Source organism: Miscanthus floridulus, chromosome 18, assembly GCF_019320115.1.
Source record: "Miscanthus floridulus cultivar M001 chromosome 18, ASM1932011v1, whole genome shotgun sequence".
Lineage (NCBI taxonomy): Eukaryota > Viridiplantae > Streptophyta > Magnoliopsida > Poales > Poaceae > Miscanthus > Miscanthus floridulus.
In genome coordinates this window covers 32,070,497-32,098,118 of record NC_089597.1, presented here as the reverse complement: position 1 = coordinate 32,098,118, position 27,622 = coordinate 32,070,497, and the positions used below count along the sequence as shown (strand labels likewise).

Sequence of the window (27,622 nt, the reverse complement as noted above, 5' to 3'; positions counted from 1 at the left end):
TTTAACACAATAGGCATATAGATACCATGTAATCTCTATTGACTTGTGACAAAACTACAAATTACTTATCTTTATCTTTTTTAATCCTTATCTATAGTTTTTCCTTTCTGTATAGAACCTCCGTGTATCTTTAATACACGTTCAGCTGAAATCTTAGCTTAAATTATGGTGGCTCTTTTGTTGCAAACTCATGTCTCGCGATATCATAAATCTAGCTTTTAATTTACAAATTTTGATGTTATGAGTTGCTATATACTTTTTATACTCAATTTAATTTCACACTATGTGCTTATGTTATATTTTTTACCCTCCTTTTATATTTTATTAAAAATAAAGATTTTATGTTGTAGACTTCCCTTTTAAGTACTACAATCACATAAACTCGAACTGTGGGGGTATATCATGCCCCCAGCATTCGCATTAAGGTAGAGGACTCCTCACGTAGTCTGAGAAAACCCCCGAACCTCATACTCCGCACGCACACAGGGGCCTGTTACTCTTTGAGTGGACCGGTGCCACAAACCTGTGCTTGGGAAACGCGGAGCAGACGAGGTGGTTTTTTTTTACCTCCGGCACTACAATTCGCCCCGTGGATGATCGAACCCAGACCACGAGGGTGCCACTCGTAGGGCTTGACCAGCCAGTCTAGCATCCGTTGGTAAACGTGCACTACATCGATCAAGTTTAGTGGTATTGCTTGAAGTTAGATCTAGGATGGGGGTATGAAGCTAATCTTAAGAGAATATATTAATATTTAAGCCTTGTAATCGTTGTTTATTCTAGAAGAGTTTGAAAGACCAGGAAGATATAACCACTTTTGGTCGGCATTAACCTCTCGTGGGGATAAGTGTTGAGGCTTTCATTAGGGACCTCTCGTTAGACTTTTAAGGATTTATTATTATTTTTAGTGTGATATTTATCCAGTAGAAACCTAAACTTATATAAACTCTTGTTGAATAGCTTTCTTTGACATCGTAAATCTATATTGTAGCATTCAAACTTTTATCTTATTAGTTGTTGTAATTTTTTTATTCATGTGTTAATTTAAAACTCTAGTGCTTATTATATCTTTTATTCAAATTCTTCATTTTTATGAAATACGTTGTCATGAAGTAGTAACATAAATTAAAGTTAATCATCATCTTTGATATGTGGTTTATAAGTGAGTATATTTTCACGCGTGATAACTACAAGCTACATATGGACAAAAGCTATAAAAATAGCGCTCATCAGAAATCTAATGGTACTTTTTTTTTCAAGTATGGGCCATATTGGCTCGCTTCCAAAATTTGTCATGCCAAAGATTTGGCAGGCCATGATTTTAGCTAGTATTTGGTTTGCTAACAAAAACTTCCCAAACTCTCACACTTACTTTCCAAATCTATGGTAATTTTTTTTTTCAACTTTTGGCTTGCCAAATCTTTGGCATGACAAATTTTGAAAGTCAACCAAGTATGCCCTATATGACGAAGGACAACTTAGAGCATCTCCAAGATATTAGCTAAAATAATTATCCAAATTTAATGATTTAGCTATCCTCTAAAATAAATCTCACTTAAAAAAACCTAGACTACTCCAACAAACTATCTAATGAGACGCATGGGATATGCTATCCAAAAGTAGAGGGTGAATAAGGTGGGATAGAGAGCTAGTAGATTTGAAGAGTTATTTACAGAGTTTGTTGGAGACGTTTTTATTTAGCTAAATTTACTTTTAGAAAACGATTTGGCTAATCTGTTAGAGATGCGTCTTAGGTCATTTTCTCTGGCGGCTGAACTCAGCGATGACCTGTCAACTGAAGCAATCGATGCCGCATCAACGGAGGCCACCAACTAATCCTTGCTCTCAGGAGGAACAAAATCCAAAACTAGAATTGGTTCCTACTCACTAATAAATAAGCATTTCTGTGGAGTGAAAGGTGACAAGAAAGGAGAGGTCATTGGTGATGGAAGAGGTAAAACGGAACCCATGCATTTCTGATTTATTGTAAGAGAAAAAGATCATTGGTTGATTGATAAGCTTTGTCTGAAATCAACAAGCGAACAGGCTGATCGAATTCGAGCAAGTATCCAACCTACCTACAGTACTCACGATCGAGCGGCGACCTGACCCAACCAATCAGAATTCGTGCACTTCTTTTTTTTCTTGAAATAAACATGCCAAGTGATGGGAAATTTCTTTCCTTTTTCGAAGAATAGTGATGGAAAATTCTCAAGAGCCTGGAGCTATGTGTTTCGCGTCCCGTAGGACTTGTCTGCTTCGCCTTCTCGGCGAAGGCACGCACGTATGAACGGCAAAATGGCATATGTCAAACGGGTCCCTTTCGATGGCGGGCCCTAGCCCCCGGTGGCGATTCATCACCTATCGATTCTCTTACCCGTAGCCAAAATCAAAGAGGAAGCTCGCACTTGATGCTACGGGAGCGAAACACCTTACTATTAAGGCCTTAGTTTCAAAAAGTTTTTCCAAAAAATGCTATAGTAGCCATCACATCGAATCTTAAGATACGTGTATGGAGCATTAAATGTAGACGAAAAAAAACTAATTGCACAGTTTGGTTGGAAATCGCGAGACGAACGTTTTGAGCCTAATTAGTCCATGATTGCATACTAATTACCAAATAAAAACGAAAGTGCTACAGTAGCCAAATTCCTAAATTTCACCCGACGAGGCGTAAGATTTTGCTAGTCATATGGGCACGAGATGTTTGTTGTTTTTTCTTCTCCTTCTTGTAATGCCATGTGCGGTCACTGTTGAGTTCTAATGTTTCTTACTGTATTTTCTTTGGTCTAGGCCTAGTTGCTTCTCTTATTTTTTTTTAAATAAACAACATGTCCTGAGTTAGAGCATCTCCAAGAGTTTGCTATCTCAACTTGGCATCCATATAATTTTGGCAAAATAAGAAAAAATAGCCTCCAACAGTTTGGCAAAACAACTTGGCATCAATAGCAACTTGGCAAATCTTCCCTCCGCGCGCGCAAATATACGCGCGCGTATACGGCTTGGCATCCGGGGCTCTTCGTTTCTTAGCGGGGCTCTTCGTTCGCTTAGCGGGCCTCTTCGTTTTGTTAACGGGTTTTTTTAGTTTACCAAGTCAAAAATGCCAAACTCTTGGAGATGGATTGTTTTTTTACTTGGCATATAATTTTGGGAGTTGGCAAATCACAAGATTTGCCAAGTAAAATTTGACAAACTCTTGGAGATGCTCTTATAAAAGAAATATATGTCCTGTTAGTTTATTTATACCTTAAAGAAACATGGAGGCACTCAGGTCTACCGGAGCCCACGACCCCACACGTGGATCCACATCACGTTTGACTGGGACTGATGGTTAGGTAAAGGTTATCCTTACAGAGAGCCTATCCGGGTTTTACTCTCATAGCAATTGTTTTCCCACTGATTTATTGAATTACGAGTGCCACAATATGCTAGTTTACTAGAGGAAATTTGTCTTTCTAATAAAAATACTAGATATATTATCCTTTTACCGTACTTGATGAACCATATCATAAGAAATTATTACTGCAGAGTGCTAATGAAAATAAAAGAAGCGATAATTAATAATAAGACAAGAAAGAGGAAAAAGGCTTTCGAGTGAAAGAAAAGAAAAGCGCAATTGAACCCGTATGGTGTGGGGTCACAAGTATCCACCACACAAAAGCTAGTAATAATAACTATTGGCCAAGAGAAATTAAAGGGGCAAAATATTTAGGACAGATTGCGGTGCTGCTGGAGTAGAAAAACTTGAAGTAGAAAAATAAGCGTTGAAAAGTGAAAAGATACTTTCGTACCAAAAAAAAAAACAAAAAGAATCCGAGCTACGGAGTACTTGAGGAAAAGAAAATCAGGATTTTTGGCCATGATTGTTTTGGTTCTCGTCATATCAATCAATATGTCCCGGTTGTACTGCGAATGAATGGTTTGATGAAAGACACAGCAAATCCAAATCACAAGTAGCATCTGTAGCATACAAGAACATAACTGAAATACTGTATTTTACAAGAGCGTCCAAGAGACCCGGGAAGCATACAAATACAAATACAAATACAAATACAAATACAAATACAAATACAAATACAAATACACAGCGGGGGAGTAGTAAACTAGTAGTGTTCTGTGTTCAGCACAAACGAAAAGCAGTACGGCAACATGTATCGAGGATCGAATATCCTCTTTTTACTGGCACGGGGGCATCAAACATTTTATCATCATATAAGTACATATGCAAGAACCCGTCCCCTTCTTCTGACGGCCCAGTCACAGAACTCGCTGAGCTGCAAACAGAGCATCGGACCTGCGAGATCCAGATGCCTGGCTGCGAGTCCGGCAGCAACAACACGGCGTGCCGTGCCGCTGCAAGCCAAGCCTGCAACCACTTGGTACAGGTTTTTTTAGTCGGGAGAAGGGGTATCGGTTCTTACTCACTTGATGTTCAGCCGCGCGACGTCACCGCGGCCACGATCGAGATGCCCGTCGGCGCCGAGCTGAACCACGGCGCCGTCGGCACCCAGCAGCAGCAGGGCGCATGCGAGAGCCACCGTCGCCGCGAGGACGGTCGCCTTGGCAAGGGCGGTCACGAGACGGCCCCCGCCCCCGCCGCCGCCACGGCCGAGAGCCCACACGTGCGCGTATAAGAGCAGCGGAGTGAGCACAAGGGTGGCCAGAACCGCCGGGACGAGAGCGGCCGCGGCCAGGCGCGGCGCGAGGCCACCACTCTGCGAAGCGGCCAGGGCCGTGGTCATGGTGTCCGCACCACTACCAAGAAGTTGGAGGCAGCAGAGGAGGGCGTTGAAGCCAAACAGAAGGGTGAGCGCGATGAAGGAACCCATGGCGGAGCAGGTGTGACCGTGCGTGCGTGGTGGAGTTTCTTGTTGGACTAGGCTTATATCGCGGAGACGGGACTTTATAAGAACAAATAGTAGACGGCATGGGTGGCAATGGCCCCGCGATTCGTGCGCTCGGCCGTATTGATTGGAGTTGGAGGTTTCAAAAGAAAAAGGTGTGCCGTGCGCGGCCCCTACCTCACAGTCAGCAGGACTCACCGCAGGTGGTAAGATGAAAACGGAATGAAAATATCCTGAACCCAATCCAACCGTATCGTTTTCTATATTTAATTCGATTGAATCCGTATTTTTTTTGTCCGATTTTACCGTTTTCGCTTTCGCATTTCAGATGTTTCGTATTTCAAATGTAAAAGTAGAAAATGGTTTAGATATTTTTCGACCGTTTTCTACTTTTCTACTTTTAATTTTAAATATTTTGAATTAAAAATTCGGTTTAAATCGAATTTGGCCAACTGCACAGGTCATACAGCCCAATTACAGGTTGTTCACCACGCAGCTGTGTTCTTTCTACTGGTGGCCAGCTGCCCTCTCTTATAGACGGCGCCCAGGCTTATCTCTCTTCACCTCACAAGATGGTGCTAAATGTCAGGAAACCAACAGCATTTACACGAAAGCTGTAACACCTCTGGTGTTTTGACCTAGCACTAAAACTTGACATGTCATCATATGTATTGCAAAGCATTCATAAAGTAGAAAATTTTGAATGTATTCACTAAATAAGCTTTATTTCATAATGTTGTTATTTCATGTGATGTGATTCAAAACCCTAAATAAAGATCATGACCACAAGGGTCAAATTTCATGTGATCATGTGAGCCCATGTGTCATTTGACTCAAATAACCCTAATGGGCCATGTTACTAAAATCTAAGTTAAAGTAAAAAGGTAAACAAATCAAATTTTAATTCAAATTCAAATATTAAAGGTCATTTTTGCCCCTTTTGACTAATTCAAAATCCATGTGGAATTTGGGGTTGAGGCAAAAAGCAAAGTTGAAGATTATTTTATAAGGATCAACTTTGGTATTCAAAGTTTTTCAAGTTTACATATAAAAATTGGAGTAATATTGAAATGTTTCAAATACTCAAATGCACCCCAAATTCAAATTTCAAAATGGAGGCAGAATTTGAAAATATTCCTTGAAGCAAAGTTGTAGAGTTTGAAAATTTGAGCAACTTTTATTTTTGGAGATTTTCAACTTCTTTAGAAATTTTGTGAGTAATTTGAAAAATAAACGCAGTGGCAAATCTGTAAATACTTCAAAAATTAAGATAACTACAGGGCGCCACCGCCTCACCGCCGGCGTCCTTTCTCCGGCCTTCCAGGCGCGCCTGCGACCGCCCTTGGCTTCGCGCTGGCGCGGGGAGCACGCTGCGTGTCGAGTCCACGCGCTCCTGGCCGAGCTATAAGACCCAGACGACGCCGTTCACTTTTCTTCCTTCCCTCTGTTTTCCCGACGCTGCCGTCTCAACTCCGGCGAGCTTCTCTCATCTCCTCAGCGCAAGCAAGCCCCGTAAAAGCCGTGTTCCAGTTCCGTCTGCTCCTCGCGCATCCGATCGAGCTGTTGCTACCGCCTGATTTCGCCGAGAGCTCGCTGTCCACGTTCATCTTCCTCGCGGCCAGCGACCTCAACGGAAACTCCGATTCACCGTGGCCAGCATCATCCGGTGAGCCGTTGCCCTTGATTGTTGACCCTATGGCTTCGTCTCGATGCTGTAGTGCTTATTCCACTCTTGCCTGCTCGTTTTGCCCACTGCAGTCGCCGGAACTCCGTCGTCGACGAGGTCCGCTCCGCCGTGATCTTGGTCACCGTCGAAACACGTCACCATAGCTTCTCCAGTCTCGCTTGTTGCTTCAACGCGATCGGGGTGAGCCACTGATGCTTCCTGAACTCTCTTTTTCACCATTACCGGTCTTGTTTCGCCGGCGTAACACTGCCGTGTCACCGCGTCCGCCATGGCCGGTGTCAGCCTTGTTCCATGTCGTAATCGACCTCTAAAGTGCCACTAATCGATGCGCCTAGCTCTTGTGGACATGTTAGTGCTTTGGCCGTCGCTGTTGGGCTCACCGTCGGTGAGTTAGCGCCGGTCAGCGCCGTCGAAGCCACGGTCAATGCCCGAGGTTGGGGATGACAGGTGGGGGGCCGGCTGTCAGTGAGAGAGAGAGAGAATAGTGCATTTTGTTATTTTCTGATTTTGAATAGTGCTGAATCTTTGGAAATTTGTAGGAAAATTATCATAGCTCCAAAAATTCTGAAATTTTGTGTGTAGCCTCTGTACATGCTCTAGTATGGTTTAAAAATTTGAAACTTGAAATTTGAATAAATTTTTAATGTTCAAATATTCAGTCCATTAATTGATAAATACAATTTCCATGATTTTTGTAGGCCACTGTATAATTCCAAAAAATTATGAAATTTGTTTTGGTACACTAATTTGTCATGATGAAGCTTACATAAAATTTTGAGGTTATTTGGAACAAGTTCATTTTTGGGCTTATTTCCAAATTAATTCAAAAATAAATAAAAGCAAACCCTAAGTGTTTGACTAGTGTTTGATCTTGTTTTGGTCATGTTTTGTGACTAGTAGGGTTTCAAGATTAGTTTGGTCAAGTCACATGTGTGATCCTTGACGGTAGATTTACAAGTTGGTTTTGTTGGCTTGCAACTGTACCGTGAAGGAAAATCGTATTTGGAGTGTTGTTACATTTCATGTACCGTGAAAGCATCATGTTTACATTATCATCATGTTAAAGCATATATTATCATTTCGTGTAGAACCCGAGAGTAAAACGATTCTAGTTGAGCAAGTTCTGGAAGAATCCCCGGTAGTCACGGGATTTGATATTTGTGGTACTGATCCGGAACCCGAGATCATCAACGAAGGCAAGCCCCGGTTTATGCATTAAACCATTACCTTGTTTACTTTGAAAAGTTTATCACCTATGTTACCTATTGCATTAAGTTGTTTATTTCAAATGTTACCTACTTGATGCATTGCCTACCTTGTTAATTGTTTACCATCCTTGAAGATGATTTCATTTACAAAGGCGTAGAATGCTTAGTATGCTTTATGATAGGCTTTCAAAGTAAAAGTTTCGATACAATCAAAGATGGCATACTGGCCAAAGAAAGAAAGAAGGTAGATTAAACTAGAGACTAGTCGGGTGACTTATCTTGAATGTTGGGTAATGTTACCGACTATGTCGCTTAAAGGCCACTCATTGTGGATCTTCTGAACGAGACACTTTGTAGTACTAGTCACATACTCTGGTAAGCCTACTTCGGCTAATCCGATACTAAGACAAATGCCCACGCACTGGGAGTGGAGAGATGGTGGGAGTAGCGTGTACCCTCGTGGCTGGAATGTGGCCGGATTTGAGGTGTGCTGTGCTCTCGGGTGGCGTCGAGACGGCTTAGTATAGGAGGATCCGGTAGCGAGGTTGATATATGAAAGATTGAGTTCTACATATGTCGTGTGATAAGGAATCCCCAGCTAGGACTTGAATCAATTCGAATTGCCGGTGCTCCGCGGATATGGAGACTCGATTCATTACAGAAGCAATACAGTACTGGTGAATTACTAAAATATAAGAAAAGAATGGAATGAGAAGAAATGGAATATGGGAAATGTACATTCAGTTGAGATAATGAACTAAAGAACTTAGGGGTAAAACTTGAAAATAGAATAAGAATAGTAAGCTTTTAGCAAAGAACTTTTGAATCTTGCTACATCCTTACCTTGTCCCAACACCTGCATCTTTAAAGTCTTTCACCCCCTGTTACGTTGGGTTAGTCTTGTTGAGTACTTTTGTACTCAGGGTTTGTTAACCCTTGTTGCAGGTGAGTCGCATGTGCAGGCTTGTTTTGGTCCCTGCTGTATGTCTGTGTTTGAAGTCAATGACGATGAGAAGTGATGAATGGCCTTTGGACAAGGCACTAGTTTGTATGATAAATAAAGTTAATGTAATATTATCCCGCTACTATGGTTATATGACACTTATGGGATTGTAAGTTTGAAAACAACTGGTTTGTAAACTATGTTATCTTAAGACTTTCGCTATCTTTTACTCTGATGTATATATTTGAATAAACTGTTGTAATCTGCAATGTCTGTGATTGGGATCCTGTTCGAAAAAGAATCGTGGATGATTCGAATTTCCCGAGGACACCCGGCAGACCTGTTAAGTTGTTGGAAACTCGTATACGCTATCAAAGGTCTGTTGAGACAACGATAGATGCACGTGGGCCCGATTTCTCAGGAGGTTCTGCCACAAAAGTCCACCTGGGCCATAGCCCATCAAGCTCATCGGTTTAACCCCCACCTGCAAAGTCAATCATTTGATAGTTTTTTCATCAGCCGAATAAATCTGTTACTCAAAAGAAAAATCTGAATAAATCTTTAAAATAAAATACTACATCTATTCTAAAAAGATTAATAAAATTATTCTGACTCAGTTCGAGTTCATGTTTCTATAATATGCACTTGTTAATTATTATATGCACTTAAACTTGATCATGTATGCACTTAGTCATGCACTTGGTCTATGGGTCGGTATTCCGTATTGAGTTTTCGTATATCGACCGTGTTCGACATAAATCCACTCGAATTGGTTCGTTTTCGAAATTCTCGATAATTCGTAAGTTCGTGTTCGTTTTCGTGTCCGGTTTTACCATTTTCGCTTTCGTTTTCGTATTTCAAATGTAAAAGTAGAAAATAATTTAGGAGTTTTTCGACCATTTCCGACCGTTTTCATCCTTAGTGCCAGGTCATTTGTGTCCTCCTGGAGGTTTCCTATCATCCACGAATGCACCACGGACACTTGCTGCCGTGTGCCGTCGATTGAGAGTGGAGGACAGCTGGAGACATCAAATGTTTGGCGCTAATCCAGATAAAGGGAAACTAATTTACGAGACGAATCTATTAAACCTAATTAGACCATTATTCAACCGTGTGGTGCTACAATAAACATGTACTATTGATGAATTAATTATGCTTAATAAATTCGTCTCGTAAATTAGTCTCCATCTGTATAATTAGTTTTAAAATTAACTCATATTTAGCCCTTCTAATTAATATTATCCAAACAGCCAGACAGCCGCCGTGAACCTGCTGTACAATAGATATATCCTGTACTCCGTACCATAGAAAGAATTCCGAAACAAACAAAAAGCACACATGCCTCTGGAATCTCAATGCCAAACAAAAAGGGGCCTGGTCAAGCAACGGGCAGGTGTTTATTTACCATGGATGCAGTTGTTTAAACCATACTAGCTGGCTTTGGATTCATGCGTCCAGGTTGAACCCTAAAAAATCGTTCCGTACTTAGAGCCAGTATAATAATATGTTGTAAGCTGGCTAAATAAAGAGGCGAAGGAGAGAGGGAAGAATAAAAAGAAGAAGTGGGTTGTAAGCTTATAGCCGGCTTGTGCACAAAGAACTAAGAAACTCGGTGAGACACACAAGTAGGCCATGTATTAACAATGAAGAGCTAACTACTATATGGATGGGCTTAGAGAAGGCTACAAGAAACCTTACAGCCAGCAAACCGGTTGTATTATTAGCCTTACTCTTAGGAACTATGAAGAGTCCACATCATCCTCTTTTTTTTTCTTCCTAACAAACCAGAACATATCAAGTGCATGCGCAATGATTTGTTGCCCATCAGATCATGCCTAAATTGCTAATCGGCTCTTGGCTCTGTTCGGCTGTCATTATATAGTTATGGTATAATATTTTTCTCTCCCAAGTCCCAACAAATCAGCCATACAAATCAGCACAAGCGGTCTACCGAACAAATCTGATATCAGTCCCCAGGGTTTACTTGACCCTCTGGTCAGACTCGGAGCTAGCCACTTGGCAGTTAGCCCGAGTGATAGCCCCTTCTCTGTCGTAGGATGCTGTTCTACAGGCTACAGCTGATGGTATAGTACAGAAGGCAAGTGTGGTGTGGCGCGGTCGTCAGTGCTCATGTCATAATCGATCACCAGCTCAGTCACCATGAACTAGCATATGCAGGTTCTGAAATCTTCGTACCGAAGGCAATCTCAGAAGCACACCTCTGATCTGATTCGCTCTGCCCCGATCTCGACACGCACAGCGCTTCCAAATTTTCAACCAACGCCGAGTCGGACGACGGAAGCGTGTCAAACCACGAAAGCCGCCCCGCGAATCACAACAGCTCTGCTCCCCTTGAGACAAAAAAAAGGCAAATCAAGATACCACCTTATCTCCTTAGAACAGAGTACACTCGGATTATCTCAGTCCTCCTACCCCCTGTTCGGTAGTTACTCGACCCAGACATGCAATGCAAGCACGGACGACACGTAACCTCTCGAGCGAAGCTCCCAGCTGAATTGAACCATTGTTCCGCGCAAGTTGGGCGAATTTTCGCAAGAAACCAACACTCGACGGCCTCAGCAATGCTTCCCGGAGGCTTCCGGTCGTTGAAACTCGATGGATGAGAGAGACACGTCGGTCCGCGCCCGTCCCGCTTCATCGATGCAGCCCGCAGCCCGACAGTCCGGCACGAAGCCCGTCTTTTAGCCTGGCACGAGCACGGCACGGCCCGGTGGCGACCGGGCTCGGGTCGGCCTAGCCCGGTGTATAGGGCAGTGCCTGGGCTGCTGCTTGGGCATGACGGGCGGCACGGCACGGCCCCGTAAAAAGAGAAAGGCCCGGTGGCGGCCCGTCAGATTGGTAAAAACTAAAATTTAGAATTTGGCCCAGCCTAGAATTCACATATATAACCTTCCAATTCCTATTCCTAATCCTAGTTTCTCACTTACTCTCCCCACCCACCGATGACGGCCGCCTCCGCTCTCCTCTGCGACTACGAGTTGCGAGTCGCGACTTCTTCCCTCGCGGCTCTGCTCCTCCGACCTCCATCCTTCCACCCCTGCGGCTCTGCTCCACCATCCTTCCACCCCTGCGGCTCTGCTCCTCCATCCTTTCCCGATCTCCGTGCCTCCTCCCTGCTTGGCGCGGAGGATGGGCGGTGGCGGCGCTCCTTCACGCGAGCGGGTGGCAGCGCTCCCCCACACCTCTGCTCCTCCCTTCCGATGCGACGACTCTTCCCTGCACCCCAGCTCCTCCCTCACTCCTTTCCGACGCGGCAGCGGTACTCACTGCTCAGTGGCATGGAGATGCGGGCCTCGGGCTAGCCCGGCCTACTGGAGAGGCCATGCTTATCGGGCTAGCCCGGCCTACTGGAGAGGCCATGCTTATCGGGCCAGCCCGGCCCAAAAATTGGCCCGAGGGGCCGTGCCTGGGCCGATGGCCAGGCACGAAGCATGCCCTCGACACGGCCTGGTGGCCTGCCGTGCCGTGCCGGCCCGACCCCATCGGGCCGTTCCTAGCCCGGGCCCAGGCCGTGCCGGCCCGGCCCGTTGGACATCTATACCGTGTCGCTCATGGATGTCTTGTTCAACGGAAGCTGGGTTTTGCCGTGCTATATATAACACCGCACCGAACGTGGCACGGCTTCTCGGATGACAGACACAACCAAAGCAATGAATGTCCATGGCATCCTCTCACTCCAAGCATGCCATCGCCTTCAGTCACTGGCGGAGCCAAGTGCAGGCCATACTGGGCTCCCCTGGAGAGAGTTCGGCCGGATTGGTGATCGCGTCGACGCGTCTGCTGGATCATTTCATGGTCATGGACTCATGGCCTAAATTAAAGCCTGCAGTCAGCAGTGGTGAACTGGTGATCATGGAACAAAGTCGCTTGCACGTGACAGGATGCACGTTTGGCACATGCCTAGGTAATGAAACTGCTCATTCGATCGTTTTATATGCAACCATGCTTTCTTAGTTTACATTAATTCGATCGGAGGAACAACTCAAACAGATTTATTAACGTCTTGTTTGGATGTACTTGTATTCAATCCACCTCAATCCATGTTCGTTGAAGTGGATCAGGGTGGAACTGAGTTTCATTTTCATCTCAATCCACTTCAACCTACGCAGATTGAGATAGCTACGTGTGCATCCAGACAAGCCCTAAGAATGAAATATTTCATGTCTTTGAATATGGCAAGGTCGATTAAGCATGAAATATTTCGAGTCAATTTTTTTTTAGAAAACAAAGAAAAATTTGAATATTTCGTTCGGTTACAAATAAGTAGGGTTCTAAAGTTGTTTTAAGTGAATTGGATTCTAGATTAGGATTACTAAAATACTTTTCATTTCTTGATTTTGAATGTTTGGGAGTGCGTATGGTTGGATTTGTCTTGAAAGTTAGTTTCGTAAAGTATACATTTGCCAATGATAGTGTGGTCACTGTCACAACTGCAAACAAATGTGGTAATAGCTTGGCCGATCACAGTGCGGTAGAGTGACATAGGTAGCAGATCTGAGACCAATAGCTCACTAGCACCAATGATGGTTCCATTGTTTGTTTACAAACCTAGAATCGCTAAGGGATGTTGGTGCAAAGATGAGACCGACCAACAGCTGTTTGACCGCAGTGGGGGCTCGTTCGCTGGTCTGACCGAGACCAGCCAGCCGGCTGGAACCCCTCTCAAGTTACTGTTTACCAAACCAGCCGAACAGTGTTTTTCTCTCACAGCAAACTAGCTGGAACAGTGTTTTTCAGCCAAGTTTCAGACCAGCGAACGGGGCCTGACTCTGAAAGACATGAGCATCATTATCATAAATTTGTTGGTGTTTTAGGGGGGGGGGGGGGGGGGGGGCATGGCAACTATGGATCCGCAGGAGAAGGTACAAAATGATTCAAAATTTAAATTTATAAGAGAGCTAAGTAATTAAACAATTCGTGAGATGATTCAACAGTGGTTTTACAGAGGAATGGGGCTCATAAGAGAAAGAGCCTGTTTAGTTCCCAAAATTTTGCAAAATTTTTCAAGATTTTCCGTCACATCGAATATTTGGACGCATGCATGAAGTATTAAATATAAATAAAAAATAAAACTAATTACACAGTTTAGACAAAATTCACGAGACGAACCTTTTAAGCCTAATTAGACTATGATTGGACACTAATTGTCAAATAACAATGAAAGTGCTATAGTATCATTTTCCAAAAAAATTTGCGAACTAAACCAGGCCAAAGTTGAAGGCTACCTCAGAATTAGAGCGAGAAAAAATAGAAACAGGAGATGGAGATGACAATAGTTTTACGTCTTGGAATTGGTCGACAATACTTAGGCCTTGTTTAGATTGAAAAAAATTTCAACCCGATGAATAGTAGCACTTTCGTCTTATTTGGTAAATATTGTCCAATCGTGGATCAACTAAGCTCAAAAGATTCATCTCGTGATTTCCAACTAAACTGTGCAATTAGTTATTTTTTTTACCTACATTTAATGCTCCATGCAAACGACTAAAAATTGATGTGATGGAGAGAAAGTGAAAAAACTTGGAATTTTGAGGGTATCTAAACAAGGCCTTATATGAAGTTTATGCCAATAAATACGATAGGTCGCATGGACAGAGAACACTAAAAATAAATAAATAAAACTAGTGTAAAATTGTTTCCAGGTAACGATAACGAAATCCTAATCCTAATATTTTGTTTTTTGGACATACGTATTTCCGTTCTGATTAATGAAAATAGAGTCAGCCTTCGTTAGAAAAATAAATAAATATAATATAATATTATACAAATATTAATTGAGAAAAGACCAGCTGTCCGCCTTGCTAGTTTCATTGTATTTTATGGCCCGTCCTCCCCCTGTTTCCGCAGGCCAGCGGCGTGCCGGCCTCCCCTGTTTTCTTTCTGTAGCACAAGGAGAACAATTCGTCCAGGCACGCTAGGATAACACAGGACAGGAGCGAGCCCTCGTTCATTCGCGTTCCTTTCCCACGAAGGCTGCTCTTCACTGGAGTGGCCAATCGGCTGCTTGCTTGAAGTGCTTCCCTTCCCGCTTATTCAACCACCTCCTTTGGCTCTCTTACCACTATTCTTCCTTTGGCTGTGTCGTCATTGCTTACCTAAACAGCTGAAATTCCAAAGTAACCAACCCTTGTTTAGTTCCTCCAAACTCCCGAAGAGTGCACTATGCAAAAAGAAGATTCCCCGTCACATCAAACTTGCGGTACATGCATGAAGTACTAAATGTAGACGAAATTAAAAACTAATTGCACAATTTGCTTTAACTTTGCGAGACGAATCTTTTGAGCCTAATTAGTCAATGTTTGGACAATAATTCATAAATATAAACGAAATGCTACAGTATGGAATCTTCGCTATGCAAAGTTTGCCTGCGCAAACTTTGCCCAACTAAACACCGCCCAAATATTGGGAAAGAAAGCAGTCTAGACTCAAAGCTAGATACATACATCGTGTGGGGGTAACTCAAACTCAACTGGAAATGGTGAAACAAAAATAAAAATACTGTACACTATAAAACATGCATCGTGTCAGTTAACATAACCACGATGTAGACCGTAACCAAAAAAATCCTAACACATACGCGAGTCTACACCGTGGTTATCGGTAACAGCGTGACGGTCGAGCCTAACAACAACAATATACAGCTGTTACTATACTACGTAGGAGGTAGGCCGGCTGCTCTTGGTTGGGTGGCTTAGGGACTATGGTGCGTTTCTATGGTTGGCTAGCTCTTAAGCTAGGCTTGTGGAAGAAAAAAAAGGTCTCAGCATGCATTGCTGGAAACGCGCGGGGTGCTACCCTGTTTCGCTTGAACTACTTCATCGGTACTTTTCAGCGAACGAACGGTGTTTTTCTCTCACAACAAATCACATCAGTATAAGCCAAATTTCAGCGAAACCAACACGGCCACGCAAGCCTAGCTTGTATTAGCATGGGGTCCACACGAGGTGCAGGTGGGTAGAGGCGGAGGCATAGATGTAGCGCAGGTGGAGGCAGGCGCGGCGCACGATTCTGTCTCTCTGAGCACGAGCGCAGCGCACGTGGAGGCGGACATGGTGGCCATCGGTCCCCTCGCTCCGGTGCGGCAGATGCAGGGCGCAGCTGCCGTCGACCATCTCCCTATGCTCTGTCGAGTGCAGAGGCGGGCATGGTGGAGAGGGGCTAGCGCAGGTGCGACAGATATAGAGGCGGAGACGGCGGGAGGGGGAGCATCTCCCTAAGCTCCCTCCAGCGGCGATTAGCTACAAGGAGGGGCACAGGCGCTCCGGCAGCAACCGCAGAGGTGGGCGCGCGGTCGCTAGAGAGCAGTGGCGGAGCCACAGGGTAGTCTGTCTGGCAAGCAACCAATATAATATACGTATTATACACATATTCATAATATATAAAATTATTGTCTCCAATCAACAACTCGTCTACAGTTTAATCTTCCGCTCTTCGTCTTTGTATACAAAATTATTGTCTACTTTTGTAGCTACTTCATCCTAAATTATAAGACGTTTTGCCATTTCTAGATTCATAGCTTATAATATGTATCTAGACATAATATATATCTATGTACGTAGCAAAAGTTATGAATATAGAAAAGCAACATCTTATAGTTTGAAATGGAGGAAGTATTTGCTAACATCACAAATAACAAATTGTTTAATTATTTAACATTGTGTTTCTCAGTATCTTTTGGATGATTGTCTAGTTACTTTTATTGAGCGGGAAATTTTCTTTGAAGTTAACGAAGATGATATAATCAAAACATTTATGTCTCTTCAAAAGCTTCAAATAAAATATTCCCAAAAAATAGCATTGTAAGTCTCCCGTACTCTTTTATGCCTAGATTTCAATTATCGGTATGGCTTTTGAACTATTTATATCATATTATATTGTATTTAGTGGATTGTTTCAACTTAATCCATGAATTTAAGCGTTATCATGTTACTTAGTGCATATATACCGAATCAAGTCGTTAATTTTACAAATATTATCGAATTGCTAAAATTGATTTACCGAATTGGATATGATTTTTTTTGGGCGGCATACCCTAAGTTAAAATCCTAGATTCGCCACTGCCGGAGAGGCACGACGTGGCGAGTAGTAGACGACTGGGGAGAAGAAGAGGTGTTCCTATGCAAGCCAAACCACAAACCAGGCAACCAAACAATATATTTTTAAGATAGGCTTAGCTAACCAATGGAACGAAACAACATATGGTTGCATTGCTGAAGCCAGGCTTCAGCTGGCCTGGCTTGAAATTTAAGCCAGGCTAGGCTAACACAAACAACCAAATACACTCTTCATTTCTGCATCGAGCCAAGCAGGAACTGTCCACGTGTGTAGCTAAAAAAATGTTTTTTAGAATAAAAGGCAAAATAAGCACAACTTAAACTTAACTTGAAGATAAAAGTTTGAAAGTCAAAATCTAGATTCATGACATTACGAGACATGTGCTAAGACCAGCGGCGGATTTAGAAAAAATTTTAGGGGGAGCTGAACAACACATACCTCTGACTGCTGCTCGATCTTAAATCTCAGCTCCACCTACACTATAGAACTTTGCCTAAAAATTTATGGGAGCTCCAGGAGGTTTCAACTGCTCCGATATGGCTAAGACTATGTTTGAACTAAACGTATATGCATCCCACACGGAGGTGTCAAAGGATTCAACAAAACGTATATCATCCCACATGAAGGCGTTGTGCAAAAGTCGAAAAACTATGAATATAGATGAAAAAATATAAAACTAATTGATAAATCTACCTCATCCGGATAGAGATTACGGAATACATGTGCGTTGTGTTAGAAAATGGATAAAGAGAAAACACAAGATAACTAATATTATTAGTTATAGCATGATAGGTATTAAACATATTTTCTAATACTTATTTGTTTTCTATAATAAGGTTGTATCCCATGCACGTTGCACAAGTCTGGGTTGATGGACATGTAAGTTTAGTCCAAATAAGCTTTAGAAACAATCAGTCCAAATAGAATCCTATCATCCACACCACACAATCCCCTCCACTCCCTTTCCACGTGGGTAGGCCACCAAAGTCCTTGAACCATTTGGCTGCTTGCTACCACGCGGGTTGATTGGTGATTCGTTATTGTGGATAGTGGCGGACAAAAGCAAACAGGCTGTTGGGTCTATTTTTGGACCGAGGGTGACTTTGACCTTCCTGCTGTGCTGTGTTCCAGGGGCGCATGAGTCATGATTGGCCGTTTCGGATCGTGTACTACGCTTGACGTCTCCGTGCCTTGCTCGCCGTGACGCCGCGTGTCAGCATGTACCCTCTCCTACCAGGCTACCACTCCCACGTCCTACCATGTGCTTTGTTGTCCGGGGGTGCCGCGGACACTCCACCTCGAGTCTTTGAATCGGTTCTCAAACTTCTGATTCGGCAAGCGGAGCCTTTACTTTTAGCTTTTACCCTAATGTCAACCAAGAATCGAGAAGGCAAAAAATGGATGGCATGGGATGAAACGACATCATATCAAGCTTGGAGTTTCCATTCTGCCTCCGTCGCGCAACAGCCAGAAAGACAGGCGCTGATGGCTGCGGCACATGATGAGAAGCGATGGTGGTTGACGTGTCTTCAGGGTTGTTCTGATTAAATTATTTCAGCGTATAGATCTGTCTGCACAATCGTCGATACAACTTTTTGTTTCTTTTGCTTTTTTTTTTCCAACCGGCCTGCATGTCGGCACCGCTTTGCATCCAAAACGCCCTCGATTCGTTTGCTTGCTTTGATTTGATGTTTCCATCGTGTCCATTTCCATGCCCCCTGGTTTCAGGGCTTCAGGCGCGATGCATCGTGCTCAGGCGAAGCTCGAGGTGCAGAGAGGAGTAGCGCGACCCATGGGTATGCATGGAGGACGATGCTATTTTGAAGTACGACAACAGGCAAGATCAGAGGTGCGTCATCTCCTTTACATCATACATCACATGGCAGGTTGGCAGGAGTCGCCTTCCGGCTTTTGCGCATGGCCGCACAAGGGCGGCAGGCGATCCCGTCAGGATCGCGGCCATCCGGTCCGGAAAAAAGCTTGGACCGGCGAGCGAACTGATGCTGCCGGCTAGTCATCATTGCACAGGAATTGGAATCAAACGAGCTTTTGACGAACGAGGAAGGATAAATAGAGAATTTGGGTAGGATTTGGGGAAATTTGAGAAGAACAGAGGGAGCAGAGAGGGGGATTGAAGAAGAGAGAAGCAGCAAGTGGGAGAAACAGATTTTCTGTTATTCCATAACCGCTTCTAGGTTTCTTACAACGGCTTATAAGCCACTCCGCCACCTTTTTGGGCCAAGCCCCTACACCTACACGGGCCAAGCCTAACTCTTCTCCGAACTCGACATAGCTACGAAGCCCAACACCAAACAACTGTCACAAGACAACACTTAGCCACACGGCTTCTTCTCACACCTCCTTCTGCAGTTCCTGGCATGCCCTCCCTCTTTACCAGCAGCTTGTCGCCAAGCTGTGGTGGGGTAGCACCGCTGCATATCTTGAGGTTCCTCCCAAGTGGCCAATGCCTGCAGGACTAACACTCTGGGAACCAAGGAACGCCCTTTGAACACCACAACTTCCTGAAGAACCTGCAGAGGGAGCACTTCCATAACCGAGTCAGTGGCTACAGAATCTAAGGAATCAAAATCTTAGTGTTTGGAGGAACATGTTTCTTGAGCTGGGACACGTCCACAACTGGGTGGCTCAAGGATGATTATGGCGAGTGTTTGGAAGAACTTCTGCTGGGAGGTGGTTTTTCGCCCTTAGGGGCATGTGCCCCCATGCAAATCACACTTGGATGTGCATGGCTATGTGTGCACTGCAGGAGAGACAATATGGATGTGTGCACCGCGGGGGGTCGACGCAATTGCACACTGCTATGGATATTCTACTGCCTCAACTTGTGAAAGGTGCACTACCTAAGGTCTTAGAGGTGCAATGATATTTCGTTACATATGCAGCGTAGCCTATTTTGAGAAGTTGTTGCAACTTTTAAAGGATAACGATATTGACATAATGGTCTCAAAGAATGACTTCTGATCGGTCATTCTTCAAAGTGCAGTGTTCAATGCCTCGGTTCTTGAGCGGGTGAAAGTCATGGCATGAAGGACAACGGTCTTTCTTGTTCATTTTGGAACAGGACAGAAAGAGTTGTTCATGTAGTGTACCGACCGACGCTTTACGAATTGGCTTGGTGTCTACCCACTTGTTAGCTAAGGATTATGAAGAATGCCTCATGGAGTTCGTTGACACAATAGATATTGCTATATACATGGCAACATGGAGAGCAGCAAAAGTGAGGTGCAACTGTCGCTCGCACTGCATAAGTTTTTTCACTGCGAGCCGACGCTAGACATTATTCTAGCAGAGGGTAAGATTATTCTAAACATATTTGAAACTTTTTTAAATTTAGATTATAAACTTTTACTAACATGTAATATTAGTACTATTTGTAGGATCGCCTAGAAAAGAGAGCGCATTGAAGGTCCAGAAGAACCACATGATCATGTGGGTTTTAGTTTCTCTAGCGGTTGCCTTGTCGCTACTGTTAGTAGTGGTAGTTGCAGGGCTGGCCTACCGGTGAAGGAAGCATAGCAGACCTGGTATCGAAAACAAGGGTTGGGGGCTAAGCCCCTAGCCCCACCACTAGATTATATAATCATTGGTTAATACGAAATAGATACTCTCGTTTCTTACATAACTCACTAGTAGGTGTCGTCGAGCTCTGCCTCTGCAATCTCTTCTTCTTCCACCATAGTAGCGACAACACGAGGGTCGAAACTATATATCATCATAGCCACCAACGCAGAAACTACTGCTGCCACTGTAACCATAACTCGTTTCTAGTGCTGTTTAGAACTTGATCCATGCTTTCTTGCTGGCAGTCACGATGTTAATTAAAGGGAATTGTGTTATGCAATGAAATTTCTATGAGAAATGTGGATTCCCAGCTTCAAATTGAACCATGGACACCAAATCTAGGGGGGCAAAGGTGATGTTACAACATGCTTGGTTCAGAGTTAAGGATAACCTCCATGGTCGTTGAGATTATTTTGGATAAAGTATAGATTATTGGGCTTAGGTTTTAATATCCTCTTGAGGTTCCACCATTGGCTCCTACTACATCTCACATCAAGCTCTATCGTCGATTTTTATAGCACTATGGTGCCAGCTATGCCATCTCAGTAATAAAGACTACATTCTAGGACACAAAGTCATTATTTTTAATAAAATAAAAGGAGAGTTTTGAATAAAAGGTATATTAAGCATAAGAGCTTAACTTAATTTCAAGATAAAAGTTTGAAAGTCAAAATTTAGATTCATAATATTATAAGACATGGTCTGCAACCGCCACCACCATAACTTAATTTTAGGCTCCGACTAAACATATATTCGTCCCAAATGGAGGTATCATGCATCCCAAAGGTTGAAAAAACTATGGATATAGATGAAAAAAATATATAGAGTAATTGATAAGTCTACCACATCTGGATAGATATTACAGAGTATGTAAGTTGTGTTAGAAAATGAACAAAGAGAAAGTGCAAGGACAAGTAATATTTTTCATTATGTGTTTTTAATCATATTTTCAAATTAAGATTCTCTATCCCGTGCTGAATTGATGGACAAGTAAATTTCAGTCAAATAGAATCTTATCATCCACACTATCACCTGCACTCCCTTTACACATGCGCAGCCCACCAAAAATCGTTGAACCATTTGGCTGCTTGCCCAGTTGATTGGATGTTCCGCGGATAGTGGCCGGCACAAACACAGCGCCAAACAGGCTGCTGGATCTGTTTAGACCGGGATTAGTACGACTGTGCGAGACTTTTGAGTTTTTGATCTTCCTGCTGTGCTCCACTGTGGCTCGTTTCTTTTTTCTTCAATGGAGGGCGCATGCCTGGGTCGTGTGCGATCGTGTACGCTTGACGTCTCCATGTGCCTTGCTCGCCGTGACGCCGTGTCATCAGCATGCGACGGCGACCTCTTTGTCCATTCCGGACAGATCGAAAGGGCTACTGACTACTGGCAGTGTACATCTCGTCAACTGTCAACGGGGCTTCAGTGCCTGCGATCGTGTGATCGACAGAGGGCACTTGTCAAAGACCGAGAGTCCGAGACTTTGACACACAGATTGTTGTAGCATGCCGCGAATCGGTTCTGAAAACTTGTGATTCAGCAAGAGGAGCCTTTACCTTTAGCTTTTACCCTTAATTCCTGCTTTAGCATAGCCGCACAACCGCGGCGGGAGCACCGTCCCCGTCAGGATTGCGGCCATCCAGTTCCAATCCAGGAAAAAGCGGCGAATAAACTGATGGTCGCGCCGTTAGGATCGCGGCCATGTTACGTTCGCTTGTCTTTTCGGCCATACTTTTTCAGTGAGGAAATAATGTTTTTCTCTCGTAACAAATCAACGAACAATATTTTTCAGCTTGTCTTTTCAGCGAAATATGACTAGCTCAAATCAAATTGTTTTATTTTAATAGAAAAAAGAGAAAAGAAAACTCTTTAGCAAGAGCTAGGTTGATACACATACTTTAAGATTATACGAGAGTGTGTCGTGTGAGACTATTTACGTTATAAGCTATGTGTTAAAAGTTAGAATTATCGAATAAGAAAAACGGATGTAAACCCACTCGCGAAAAAGAATAAGTTGCCCTAGAGCCAGTAATTAGCTCGTACTATTGATACGGCAGGAAATTGAAACCGAAAAACGAGCTCGCCTTATTTACATGGAATATTTATACCGATAATACATGGAATATTTATACAGAAATGGACCATGCAAAAGTTGGCCGAGCTCCCAAAGCCCATGGCCCGACGGCTATCTGAACTGAACCGACCATGGGAATCAGCACCTCATCCACCCACCCGATTAGCCGTTTACTTCTCCGGCATGTCAAGATGTCATGTGCACATAGTCACACGCACAGCCACGTCAACGTGCGACGGCCACAGCCGGGCGGCGGCACGTCGTGGCTGTGTGCACATCACATAGATGCATCACCGAACAGAAAGTGCAAGAGAGCATCTGCAGTGGCGCCCAAGCAAACTCAGCCGAGATGTTCAACAACGGCACCTCCCCGGCCCGGACGCGCCTAGCCTAGCTAGCGCAAAATTTGACCGACCAAGTTCCCGCAAAGAGACAGAAACTCCGATCGATCCCTGACGAAATTTTGCGAAGTTTCCCGATTAATTCAACCAGAAAGACAGGCATCTGAAGCGAAGTTTGATGCCTCACGAACGCCTGGCGAAATTTCCCGTCCTTGGTTGAATTGAATTTCGACCGGGAGAGAGCGAGGGAGACATCAAACTTGTCATCTAATTAATCGCACTATTTTTTGCCCCGTGCTTGTCTGCGGTTCATGCATGCGGCATGCCCGTTTGAACACAGCTTCAGGCTATCAAGCGGACGCCCCTATAAAAATGGGCCACACCCGTATCGGTATCACAACTCCGTGGAACACACACACACACACACACCACTGAGATGAGATGACCACCAGTCCTGGGGCTGTCTCGCTCCACAGCATGCCATCAACTCCGGCTTCGATCGGCAGGGGATGACTCTGACCCCAAATCTTTATCCGACGCGCCGGTGCACGGCGTCTTCCTCTTGGTTAGGGAAGGGCGGCACGCGTGAGGAGGGTGGGCGGCGGGCGGAGCGATGCGGCGGCGTGATCGTCGCCGGCCGCGAGTGGTGGATGAGGCGGGCAGCGGCGGGAAAGACAGGCTCACGTCTCTTCCTCTTGGTTAGGAGAGGGCAGGGCTGCAGGGGCGGCTGGGGTGTGGGCGGAGCGGCGTGACAGCGTCCTTGCCGCACGACGCGGGCAATGGTCGAGGCTGGCGAGGCGGCGGTTGTTAGGGTTAGGGTTCTCTGGCTCTAAAGGGATGGCCAGGGGCGGCGGTTGGCTCGGCGGTGGTGGTGGGTTGCCGGCAGTGAGCAAGGTGGCGAGGCGCCGCCGAGTGAGCGGCGGAGGATATCCGGATGGGCGGTGCCGGCAGCGGGGGTGATGAGTCACCGACAATCTCCTCAATTGGGATTAGGGATGGACAGGTTCATCTGGCGGGGATGGGCAGCGAGCGGGGAGGTCGGCAGCCTGGGCGGTGGCGGTTGAGGCGGAAATGGCGGGCGGGGCGAGGCAGGCAGGTGTGCGCCAGAAACATTAGCGGCGCACGCGTCAGGTAAGAGACTTGGACTCGACCGCCTGCCTAACCTACCTACAAGTAGTTCAGGTCATCAAGTGCATAGCAACGGCCATTGGCACTTGCATGTGGTACGCTAATAAGGACAAGGAATGGACGGTGAGTTGGGTGTGTTCGTCAATCGTCGAGGAAGATTCGGGCTATTTGGCTGATGGTTTATGCGGCTGATAAGCCGGGCTGATAAGTTCAAACGAATAGAAAAGGTGCGTGGACCCAATCCATCTGGTCCACTCGATGCAGGGCTCAATCCAAGATAAAAAGGAGGGTACTTCTATATATGTATGCAGCAAGCTTTAAGGAAACTTTCCAGAGACAGGTGCGCGCAATCTATTTCTCTTAAATCTATTCCAAGCTCTTCGTTGTTCACCCAACATAGCATGCACTGGTCCTTCCATTTCTTATCCAAGCAAGGGTGCTGTAATTAAGATTTTATTTTACAACATCTTCTAAGCTCGATTTGATCAGATATATATGCATGGAGCTTTATTTAACACACAGACTTAGATGAAATGAGAATTCCTTTTCCGATTGGGATAATGGCTTTGGGTCGCATTTTTTTAATTCACTCCTCATATATATCAGGTGTGTAATTTTTTCCGTCGTTGTTCAGTTAACTTGTAAATTTGTTACTGTTAGACTATAGAAAAAACTGTGAGTTATATCTTGCGTAAGATTGTTATCAGCAAATTCCTAAAAATTCAGAAACCTGATATATAACAATTCCTTTTTTTTATATTAGATCAACAAGAATTCAATTTGGCCTCCACATCTTTTTTTATGTGCATATGGAATGGCACCAGATGGTGTAGCAAATTCAACCAAGTGGCCAAGTGGGCACGACGACGACGAACAATTGCCGAGTCGTCGCCCTAAAAATCAAACTTTACACACGAAAGCCCCTCCCCCAAGAAATGTTGGTAGCAGCCGCCTGGCACAAAGTTGCAATAATTTAGTGCCCCACAGGCCATCGTGTGAAACTAAACTCCCCATTTTCTACAGCAGAAAGCATAAACAATTTCGCAAATTGACAACCAGACGTCCAAACCCATCCTTCGTTAATAAAGGTTCCTTGCTCGTTAAGGTTTGTCTTATGTCCTCGAGTTATTTGGAGACAATTTTGAGGTGAATTAGGACGACGTCCAAGTTCGTTGCATACCGCTCGACCGGCCGTGCAATGTCAGTGCATCGTTGAACGGTGAACCGAGCTGGGGTGTGGCCATGGAATTGGATTTGGAGCAGCAGCCAATGGGCCACTTCCACCCTGTTCGTTTAGGCTGGTTTGACTTATAAACTATGACTGAAAGTACTGTTGACTGGTTTGATGTGAGAGAAAAATATTATTAATTGACTGATAAGTCATAGCTTATAAGCCAGATAAGCGAACAGACTTTGCTTGTACCGTTTGCCTTTGATTTTTCGTCTTTGGTTGAAAAGCAAGGACACTTACTTTCGTCCTCTACTCCTCTGCACTGGAGTTTTTTTTTAAATGAATCTAGTATTAATGTATACTCCCTCTAGTTCTCTAAAACAAGTCGTTTTGGACATCGACACGGTCTTTAAGGAACGACTTTGACTGCTACTTTTTGCTATAAAATATTTATAAAATATAGTAAATATATACTTTTATGAAACTACATTTCGAGATGAATCTACTTGCATCACTTTCATATTTTCAAACTCAACCCAAAAGAAGTTATTTGTAGTTAAAGTTTAAAATGTTTGACTTAAGACAATCTCAAAATGATTTGCTTTAGAGAACCCGAGGGAGCATGAGTTATAATATATTCCTCTGTCTCTGGTTGTTTATGCTGTCATGACGCGCGCCGCTCATCTTTGACCATTCAAAAGTGACAAAAATACTGTTTGATTTTGGAGCCGAAGTAAAATCCATCCCCAATGTATCTACATACCCAAAATTCAGATGAAGAAACGTAGACCCAAAGCAACGCAAGGCAGATCTTGCCCCGTATTGAGGTGCGGTGGTGGTGAAAAGAATTTTGTTACTTCGTGGATCATACAGAACCTGTATTTGCTTATGCTTACGGAAAATTGGTCTCAATGTATGTACAGGTACAGCTATAGTGGTCTCCAATATATGAACATACAGCTCCCAATTCTAGAAACCCAGGCCCAAACAAGAAATTTAGCCAAAAGAAGAAGAAAATGATTTAATTTGATGAATGGAATGGTGGCATTTTGTACATGGCGATTGATACACAGGTAGTCGACTGCCAGTGAGCAGCGGCGATCGACGACTATCGAGCACCAGCCCATAATAAGTGATTCACTAGTAGGGAGCACTCCTACTCATACCTCGTATCAAAGCTACAATTAGTAGTAACTCTTTGATTTCTTCATCTGGCCAAGCAGGACACCACGGTCTTCAATTCTAATCTTGGCACGCCACCTCCTCCGTCGTTCCGTTTGACTGCTAAGAGTGGAAGTTGTGCCGGTCTCGGTCTCGCCGACGGTAGCCCGGGAAGGCCCGTGCGGCGGGTCCACTTGCAGGGGCACGGCACATCGAAGACTCCGGCGTGACTCGTGAGTTGTTAGCTAGCTAGATTCTGGTCAAGAATCAGAATCTACTGACCAGAGCAGAGAAATGGTCAGGAAAATCACAGGAAATCTAGACCCACAGATCATCCATGATCCATCTGGAAGGAGCACCTCACGGCGGCGAGCCGCCGGTGAGGAACCAGAAGGCGATGAGGGCCACGGCGAGCACAGCAAGAACAGCCGACACCAAGGTGCAGGCGAAGCAAGCGAGGCTCCTCGCCGCCCCCTGGGGTGCCGGCGGCACGGCCGGCGCCGGCGCCCCCGGGGCCACCTGGAGCTGCAGGAGGAGGATGCCCATGAGGTACGCGAGCGGGAGCGTGGCGATGAGCACGGCAACGGCGAACTCGAGGACCGGGCTGAGCGGCTTGTTGGCCCCGTCCAGGAAGTCGAGCAGCGGCTTCAGGATGTAGGAGATGCCCAGCGCCACGCAGAGCGCGAACTGCGCGGCGTCGTTGAGGTCGGCCATCGCCTCGCCAGCTGCTTCCTCCTACGAAACAGGCGGCGAGAGCAGAGGCGTCAGCTACTGGACTGGGAGGAGGAAGCCGAGATTTTGAAAAAGGAGAACTCGGGTGACGAGAGGAGAGATCAGAGCAGAGAAGATGGTGAGTGAGATTACCTCGAGGCGCGCCCGAGAACAAGAGCTTGATTGACTCGATCTCTTGGTCGAACCGCTTGTGTTGCCGTTGTTTGAGATCCGGGTAGTAGTACTACTGAGCAGAGAAGAGCAAATAACCAAGAGTCCAAGACTGAAAGAGGGCGCGGAGGTGCCTCGGAGACGAGGCCGGCGAGCGAGAAGATGCGGATTGCTTGAGGCGAGTCTAGGGCCGCCATAATATAGCCCCCAATGGTATTTTTTACTCCTCAGCCATGTTTAGTTTCACCAAAATTCATACTTTGACACTATACAAAAAAAAAAGATTTCTCGTCACATTAAACTTACGGTATATGGAGTACTAAATGTTGACAAAATCAAAAACTAATTTCACAGTTTGGTTGTACTTTACGAGACGAACGTTTTAAACCTAATTAATCAACGATCAAACAATTATTATTAAACACAAACAAAATACTACTGTGCGCTACAGTAACATCTTCTTCCGGCGACCCCAACCTCGGCCAGCAACTAAACGCGGCCCTTGTTACAGCGCGTGTGTCC

At 44.6% G+C, this 27,622-nt stretch overlaps 2 protein-coding genes across 2 annotated transcripts; both read right to left on the bottom strand.

Annotated features, from left to right (window-relative positions):
* Positions 1 to 3,954: 3,954 nt before the first annotated feature.
* LOC136522020 (uncharacterized) lies at positions 3,955 to 4,888 on the bottom strand. The gene has a single exon (XM_066515805.1). It carries the CDS (start codon positions 4,827 to 4,829, stop codon positions 4,422 to 4,424), a length of 408 nt encoding a protein of 135 aa, XP_066371902.1. The 5' UTR covers positions 4,830 to 4,888; the 3' UTR covers positions 3,955 to 4,421.
* A 21,031-nt stretch (positions 4,889 to 25,919) lies between these two features.
* Positions 25,920 to 27,265, bottom strand: LOC136519417 (uncharacterized). Its single transcript, XM_066512819.1, has 2 exons — positions 27,083 to 27,265; positions 25,920 to 26,953 (listed from the first exon to the last, which is right to left on the bottom strand). The coding sequence occupies exon 2, from the start codon at positions 26,930 to 26,932 to the stop codon at positions 26,579 to 26,581; it is 354 nt and encodes a 117-aa protein (XP_066368916.1). The 5' UTR covers positions 26,933 to 26,953; positions 27,083 to 27,265; the 3' UTR covers positions 25,920 to 26,578.
* Between the last annotated feature and the right edge of the window lie 357 nt (positions 27,266 to 27,622).